The 6750-nt window shown below is 57.4% G+C and overlaps 1 protein-coding gene and 2 long non-coding RNA genes across 3 annotated transcripts in view; 1 reads left to right on the top strand and 2 right to left on the bottom strand.

Moving 5' to 3' along the window:
- Positions 1–6750, bottom strand: part of LOC137219359 (uncharacterized) — an 88139-nt gene that overhangs the window by 44705 nt on the left and 36684 nt on the right. The window lies entirely within an intron of this gene.
- On the top strand, positions 32–1266 carry C2CD4D (C2 calcium dependent domain containing 4D). The gene has a single exon (XM_067713610.1). The coding sequence runs from the start codon at positions 103–105 to the stop codon at positions 1162–1164; it is 1062 nt and encodes a 353-aa protein (XP_067569711.1). The 5' UTR covers positions 32–102; the 3' UTR covers positions 1165–1266.
- Positions 3724–6738, bottom strand: LOC137219358 (uncharacterized). Its single transcript, XR_010941082.1, has 3 exons — positions 5587–6738; positions 4932–5075; positions 3724–4076 (listed from the first exon to the last, which is right to left on the bottom strand). It is a non-coding gene; the product is annotated as an uncharacterized lncRNA (long non-coding RNA).

Genomic DNA, 6750 nt, shown 5'->3' with positions numbered 1-6750 from the left:
TGGGCTTTCCTTCTTTCCTTGTACAGGCCTCCACCTGAGACGCTGGGTTTGGACCCTCTCGGCCTCGTGGAACTCGGACTTTCAGCCCCCCCACCCCACCGCATGTGGCTCTTGGAGAAAGCTGGCTACTGGGTGGGGGCCGCGCAGCCCAGGGCCCGGTGGGCGCCCGCCGGCCTGTTTCCTAAGCGCCGCACCCCGTGCCCGCTGGCTCGCGCCTGCCCCAACGTCCTCACCCCCGATCGCATTCCGCAGTTCTTCATCCCGCCTCGGCTCCCCGACCCAGGCGGCGCCGAGCCCCTCAGCGGGCGCGACGTGGACGGGCGCGGCCTCCCCGAGGCCTGTTCGCTGCCGCACTTGGCAGGCCGCGAAGGTTGGGCCTTCCTGCCCGAGAGCCCACACACGCGCCGGCGCGAGTCCCTGTTCCACTCGCCGCCGCCCGCCCCGGCCGGGGGGCTGCCCCCTGCGCAGTTCAGGCTGCACGTCTCCTCCCCGGACCTGCGCCTCTGCCGGGCCCCCGACAGCGACACGGCCTCGTCGCCCGACTCGTCGCCCTTTGGCTCGCCGCGGCCAGGCCCCGGCCGGCCCCGGCCGCCCAGGCCGCGCTCGCTGTCCCCAGAGGAGGCGAGCTCGGCCGACACCAGCCCGTACGCGCCGCGCCGAGCGGGGCCGCCCACTCGGCCGCTCTTCCACCTCGACTTCTTGTGCCGCCAGCTGCGGCCGGCCAAGGAGAGCGTGCTGCGCCTCGAGCCCCTGGGCGGGCAGCTGCGGCTATCCGCCGAGTACCAGGCCTGGCCCGGGCGGCTGCGGCTGCGCCTGGTGAGCGCCGAGGGCCTGCCCGGGTCGCGGGCCGGCCCCGGGAGCGGCGGCGGCGGCTGCTGCGTGGTGCTGAGGCTGCGAACGCGCGCCCGGGCGCGGGGCCAGCGGAGCCGCGTGGTCAAATGCAGCGCCAACCCCATCTTCAATGAGGACTTTTTCTTCGACGGGCTCGGCCCGCCTGACCTGGCCGCCCACAGTCTGAGGGCCAAGGTGCTGGACAGGGGAGCAGGCTTCCGCAGGGACGTGCTGCTGGGGGAGTGTGAGACGCCCCTGATTGCCCTGCTGCCCACCCTAAATGGTGGGCTAGGTCCCGGAGCCTCCCTGGCGCCTGCCCATCTCAGCCTGTAGCCTGAGAGACTGCCTCTTCCTCAGGAGGTCTCCAGCGGGTCTGCAGTCCTCATTCTTTCCATCTGCCCGGCATGTATTTATTTTTGCTAATAAAATATCTGTTTGTCTCTGGCGGTATCTCTCCCACTTGTTGGCACCCTACGCTCTCAGATCTGCAGCCTACCTTCCTCCCTCTGCCCTGGCCGTACACGGGATGGAGAAAGCTCATTCAGTTGTCTGATTTGGAGCAGACCTTAAGCAGTGGTTCTCAAACTTGAATGAGCATCACAATAACCAGACATCAGGAATCCTGGATGAGCTTGGTAAACATGCAGAAAGAATCCTGGGCTCCATTCCTGAGAGACCCTGACACTAGTTCAGTAGGTCTGGCCTGAGTAGGTTCTAGGTTCCCTGTTCAACCAGGTCCCTACCCCTTCAGGGGGCCCTCCAATCACTGAGTGACTCCAGAAAAAAACTCTGTGACTGAAACCAACAAAAGCCACCTTCCGCTGGGGGTTCCTTGGGGCTGCACAGGGGAAAGCAGCACTACCCCACCCATCTACCCACCCCCCCATCTGTTCTGAAGAGACATGAAATTTCCGTGTCTTGGGAGTGAGTCAGTGGATGTAAGACTAGCATACTATGCCTTTAGGTGTCCTCTCTCTTGCCTGCCCCTTCCACACCTGTGCCACCCTTGGGGGTAAAGCTGGAGCCAGGAGCTAGAACAGTGCTTGGTAATGAAAGACCAAGATAGAATGTCCCAGGGATTGAGGTCCTGGGGGAAGAGGGGGTCCCACTGGACTGTGAGAACTGTTCTCAGGGGTGCCCAGAAAACGCTACCCCAGTGAGTAGGGGCAGAATGTGGAAAATGGATAAATGTAGGTCACATTGTGTTTACCTCCTACCTGAATGTCCCTGACGTCAGCAGTGACCTTCTTCTCTCTCCCCCACCTTCCCTGGAGCTGGTTCCTCTTGGCTCAGGCCAGGCTTGGAGGAGGAAAGAAGGGAGGGGGAGAGGGAGGGAGGAAGGGAGGCGCTGTGCCAACCCAACTTCTTTCTCCCTCCCCGCTTTCTCATTTTGCCCGGTGGCCCTAACCAGGGCCAAGCCTGCCTGCTGGATCTAGATAAACCTCAGCATGTGTAATGCTAACATCACACACACACACACACACACACACACACACACACACACACACACACACACACACTTGCATTCAGAGCACCCCTCGGTTCCTTCTCCCTCCCCTGATTAGGTCCCTCCCCACCCCACCCTCAACCCCCCAGACCAGGGAACTCTTGCTCCAGATGTCCACTAGATGGTAGCATTGATCAAATAATATTAGGTGCTAACAGCTGCGCCAAGATAATCGCCATGCAAGGAACCGTTCCAACAACTTGCCACCAACCCCATTGAGGGTTAAGTACTATTGCTAATATTTTTATCCAGTGTGACCTTGGGTTTTACTCATCCAGTGAGGGGTAGAACTAGGATTCAAACCCAGACAGTCTGGCCTTAGACTCTGGGTTCTTAATCACCTCACTATAATATCCCTAAGTGCCAGCTGCCACTTCCCAGTCAGGTCACTTCCTTCCCCAGGATGACAGCTCTCCGATCTTTTCAGCCTGTGAAGTCCACCCATAGATCCAGCTCCATCCCTAGTACTGTCCTACTTCAGTCCCAAATCCTTCCCTAACAACCTTTGGTGAGTAATTGGATTTGACGCCCATTTGAAAGCAGCTGGAAAGAGAAGTAGAGGCCATTTACCCTTCATTCATGCAGTCCTTCAACAAATACTTAGGGAAGGCCAGGAGGTTCTGGGCATTGGATACAGCAGTGATCAAAACAGACACGGGGGGCTTCCCTGGTGGCTCAGTGGTTGAGAGTCCGCCTGCCGATGCAGGGGACACGGGTTCGTGCCCCGGTCCGGGAAGATCCCACATGCCACGGAGCGGCTGGGCCCGTGAGCTATGGCCGCTGGGCCTGCGCATCCAGAGCCTGTGCTCCGCAACGGAAGGGGCCACAGCAGTGAGAGGCCCGCGTACCGCAAAAAACAAAACAACAAAACAAAAAACAGACACGGGTATCAGACAATTTACAAAATGAATAAGTAAAATGTAGAAACGTCACCTGGTAATATGTTCTAGAGAAAAATAAAGCAGGAGAGAGATTAGGAAGGGAGTCAGACAAAGAGAAGAAAGGAAGATTGTAAGAATGGAAAGAGGGCGGGAGGGACCGAAACATTGCTTTTTAACCACAGTACTTTGTACCAGTAGGTTCTGTACTTTATTGTTATGCCAGTTAATCATTGCAACCACTCAGTAAGGCGGCTACTGTTACCATTTTACAGAGAAGATAGATCAGAGAGGTTAAGTAAACTTGCCTGAGGATCAGCCCTGACTGCAGGGAAGTTTTAGGACTGTGGCTCCATCCAGACCTCCTACCTCACCTGCCATTCAGAGGAGGCTCACAAGGTGAGAATTCAAGTCCACTCCAGTCAGGAGCAGTTCGCTCAGTATCCACAGCTGTGACCCTCCCCCTCCCCACCCCCCCATGGGGACCACAATGTCCCTGGAGGAACTTCCAGGCTAAACTAAAGCCACAGAAGCATGCCCTGGGGCAAATAAGGTCGTAAGAACCCCTCCTGTGTGCAGACTGCTCTGGCCTCAAAGCATGTTCACAGACACAAGTCTGGACAGATATTACTGTCCCCTTTTTAATAATGTGGTAATTGAGGACTAATAGTAGGCTACATTCTTACCCGTCTTTCGGCTCCAAAAATCAGAGCTCCTGCTTTTCAACCCTCCTTGCAACGTCCAAGTCTAAATGACCACAGATGTTAATTGACAGATGAGTGCCACAGGCAGGGTCACACGGAGAGTTCAGGGCCAGGAGCTGAGGTCAAACTCCCACTGGTCCCTCCACCCACAGTGGCCTTTGTAACAGGAAAGGGGAGGGGTGGTGACTGTGAGATCTACAGATGTTTATAGAGCTGGAGATGTCCTTTTTTTTAATGGCTGAGGGGACTGTGCCCCCTCCCTGAGTCCCTCCGGTGGGTTGAGGTCTCCCCCAGGCATGGACCTCTTAGAAAGGACACATAGGAAGGTACTCTTAACCACTGGATCAGGCCTCCCAGAGTGGGTGGCCCTCGAAGGATGGAGCTGAGGTGGTATGTGGCATGCAGTCCGCCCAGGCCCCACAAACTTTCCACCTTTACACCCCACGCCCTCCCAGGAGGGGCAGGCTTGCACGAGCTTTAAGTGGTTTCTGTGGTCTAGGGGGTGGAAAGGAAGGGAAGAAGAAGTTGGTGACTGCTCCCCAGTTCCAAGCCACCACCACCACCCTCCACACCCCCAGGCTGCTTGCCCCTGGCGTTCAGATTCCCCTGATAAGGGAACTTGGGCACGTGGTGGGTGAATTGATTCTCTGATCCCTATCAGCCTCTTCCTTGCATAAGAATGTGAGAATGTATTTGGGGAGGAAATAACCACTGCCCTGCTCTGAAAGGACTGATTCCTCCGGAAAAGAATCTGTGATTAGAGCAGGAGGGAGGAAGTGTAGGCATGAGGGGGGGACTTCCCAAAACGATGATCAGGGTACCTACTTGCCCCAGGGAGAAAGAACACCAGCCATCCATGCTTAGGGTAAGGAAGGCATAGAGATATGCTGGGAAGCATGAGACTAGCTTAGGCCTAGAGCCAGGACCCTGTCTTCCCAACCACCAGTCACTTCCTCCCCACCTTACACAGTGGCACGAAGTGGCACGGCTGAGAGAGGCAGCCAGACCTACCGTATCTGGGGTGGGCAGGGCTGCCTGGCACGATGCCAGGGCCAAGTGCCCATCCCCAGGCACTCTGCACGGCCTCTATTCCATGCCCATGCTTGGTAGGTCAAGAAGGATCCTGAGGGACCCAGAGTCACAGAGGAAGAGAGGCTGAAAAAGGAGAAAACAGAAAGAGGGATGAGCTACCGAGGCACAGAAAACAGAAGAGCCATAGGCACGGAGGGGTTGGCAGGCAGAGACACAGAGAGAGGATACCGAGAGGAAGCAAAGCCAATCGTGGGCAGGGAAGGGGACAGCAGAGCAACACTCTGCCCCGGCAGCCCCTGCACCCTGCCCTTCTGCCTCTTGCTGGCTCTACTTGTCTGCTGGGCACTGGCCTGGGTGGTGCTTTAGAGAGCTTTACTTCTTACTCCAAGCTTGCCCAAGGGGCTGAGCCCCAAAACAGACCAACATCCTGTTCTGTGCAGAGAAGTATACACAGACGCGTGGGCCATGCATTTACCAAAAGGACACGGGGATAATCAGAGTCTCAGAGGAACAGACACACGCCCTCAGACTCTCGGTACAGGAAGGTCCCCAAAAGTTTCCACTCCACTCTTCCTCACTCCCTGCACCCTTGTCAACCATCCTGGGAGCTGGAAAGTCCTTTTCTACTTCTAACCTTTGTCCCGTAAGCTGCAGCCCTCCGGAGTCTCTGGGAGCTACCCAGGAACGGAGGTGTTGATGGTAGCGGAGCGTGCGGTTCCAGGGTGGGGCACGAGCGCAGGATGGTGAGGTGGGAGGGCAGGTGAGGGAAGGGACAGCTGCCTGCCCTCTCCACGCCAGATGCCACGTGCACCGGGGAGGAGTGGGCTGCAGTCACGAGGCTGAGGCGTGGCTGGCTCCTGCGCTGCTGTTTACCAGCTGGGAGTGAGAGCCGGAGGAGGTGCCAGGGAGCCTCCCCACTGCAGCCTGGCCTCTGGCCAGCCGGCCTGTTGGGTAAGCAGGAGAGCCAGGCCCAGCTAATCAAACTCTGGGCCGAGTCTGTGCAGGAGATTAGTGGCATCCGGGTCCCGCGGAAGCAGTATCCTGTAGCTCTCCACAGAGCCCTTCCTCAGCGTGGGTCTGCCCAGTCTGGGGGGGTCTCCTTCCCGCAACTAGTGCAGTGCAACGTGGCTCCCCTCCTGTCCCATGGCTCCTCTGCCTCAGCACACTCCTCCAGGCCTGCCCACAGCCCCAGCAGACCAGGAGGATGTGGAGGCACCAGGGAGCCAGGGAACTCTAGGGAAGGGCAGCAAAGGGCAGCATAGGGCAGAGGCTAAGCAAGCAGAGGCCTCAAGGAACCCAGGAACCATGGAGATGAGTCTGACCTCATCCTGTAGAAGAGGCACCATCCCCCGAATAAGCCATCCCGTCTTCATCTCTCCCCTCCCCACTTCCCCTGTTCCTGTCACCTGTCTTGGTCAAGTAGAAAGCGCATGATTCTGAACTCACAGAGACCTGGGTTCAAATCACAGCTCAGCCACTTATTGTCCTCGTGCAAGCCCTTGGGCAACTCATGACTATCTTTGAGCATCACTTACCTTATAAGCATCACATAGTTATCTGGAGCAACTATGCCGGCCTCATGGTGGATGTTGGGAGGATTGGAGAAAATCACGGATTTACATAAAGTGACCGGCAAAGGGCCCAGCACACAGAAGGTGATCGATAAATGCTAGCCCCCTTCCCATCACCTATCCTGTTTCTCCTCAAGCCTCCAAACTCTGTTCCTCCCGTCTCTTCCCTTGTCCCCTCCTGATGCCAGGATGCTCTGCCAGCCACTCCTTTCCCCTGCCTGATGCTG

Source organism: Pseudorca crassidens, chromosome 2 (assembly GCF_039906515.1).
Source record: "Pseudorca crassidens isolate mPseCra1 chromosome 2, mPseCra1.hap1, whole genome shotgun sequence".
Classification (NCBI taxonomy): Eukaryota; Metazoa; Chordata; class Mammalia; order Artiodactyla; family Delphinidae; genus Pseudorca; species Pseudorca crassidens.
The sequence above is the reverse complement of the archived record's forward strand: the minus strand, read 5'-3'. Positions and strand labels throughout refer to the sequence as shown.

Excerpts from the sequence above, each read along its gene's own strand:
- C2CD4D (XM_067713610.1), top strand. The coding sequence starts at position 103 with ATGTGGCTCTTGGAGAAAGCTGGCTACTGGGTGGGGGCCGCGCAGCCC.